The following is a 1,127-nucleotide window of genomic DNA, read 5'->3' as shown; positions in this document are numbered from 1 at the left end:
AAAAAGGGGGGGATTTGGACCCGCCCCAACCCCTTCCCCCCCCCTTGCCAGAGAAAACCCCGGAGATGCCCCTCCCGTTTTAAAGGAAGCCCCCCCCCCCCCCCCCTCCTCCTCCACGACAGGGCCACGTCCGTCTCATCGACATGGGCCTCGCCGCGCGCGTGACGGAGCGGCAGCCGAACCGCTCCTCGCGCGTCGGCACGGACTGCTATATGGCGCCCGAGGTGCGCTGGGCGCGCCGGCGGCGCACGGCGTACGGCCGATCGGCCGACTGGTACACGATCGGCGTCCTCACGTACGAGTTCACGCACGGCAACCTGCCTTTCTCGGCGCGCGATACGGACTCGCCCGTCTACCGCGGCGGCACCTGGCCGTCCGAGGCGTGCAAACACTTCTCCGAGCGGCTGCTCGACCAGGACCACACCTCGCGGCTGGGGTCTGGAAAGACTGGCCTCGAGGACGTCAAGTCGCACGCCTACTTTGCGGGCGTCGACTGGGACATCGTGTCCGCGTGCAAGGTGCCGGCCACGTGCCCCCCGCCCCCCGCCCGGCCACGGCCCACCTCCCAGCCGCGGGTACCGCCTCGCCCCGCAGGTGATGTCGCCCATGAAGGGCGTCAAGGGCGCGCCGAAGCGGAAGAAGGACAAGGAGACGCAGGCGCAGCGCACCGCCGGCGACATCGCCGAGGCGGACAAGGCGGAGGTGGACCCGCTCCACCTGCACGAGTACAACATCGGCACGTGGAACTTTGTGTCGCCGACGGCCATCACCGAGGAGTACATGGAGTCGGTCTACCAGTGCGTCTCCGCAATCTAGCGCCTCTCTGCAGCACAGCAGCAGCAGCAGCCTCCGCGGCCGCTCTCGCGCCGACTTTAGCGCGCGCCTTGCGCACGCGCGAGGGGCGGGAGGGCGGGGGGAGAGGGGAGGGGCGGGGGGCGGGGGACGACCCCCAGCACAGGCCGCAGGCGGTACCGGGTCGTTGGATGTGCCATGGGGATGTGCCATGGGAGCGTCGAGCGTGCACGATGCGCCGTGTGGGCGCGATGTGGAGTCTCTCGGTGGGCTCCGCCGCGGTTGTTTGTGGCGCGGGATGCTGTGGCTCCACTGTCTGGCACGACCACGAAGTA

The 1,127-nt window shown here is 70.0% G+C and overlaps 1 protein-coding gene across 1 annotated transcript; it reads left to right on the top strand.

The window, feature by feature from the left end:
- Positions 1–122: 122 nt before the first annotated feature.
- EMIHUDRAFT_121080 (hypothetical protein) lies at positions 123–816 on the top strand (the record flags this gene model as incomplete). The annotated part of the gene is made up of 2 exons (XM_005759984.1): positions 123–518; positions 595–816. Coding segments are annotated over 2 exons (618 nt in total), but the record flags the coding sequence as incomplete, so codon positions are not given.
- Positions 817–1,127: the final 311 nt, after the last annotated feature.

This window comes from Emiliania huxleyi (assembly GCF_000372725.1).
Source record: "Emiliania huxleyi CCMP1516 unplaced genomic scaffold EMIHUscaffold_782, whole genome shotgun sequence".
Classification (NCBI taxonomy): Eukaryota; Haptophyta; order Isochrysidales; family Noelaerhabdaceae; genus Emiliania; species Emiliania huxleyi.
This window is presented reverse-complemented; position numbering and strand designations above follow the sequence as displayed.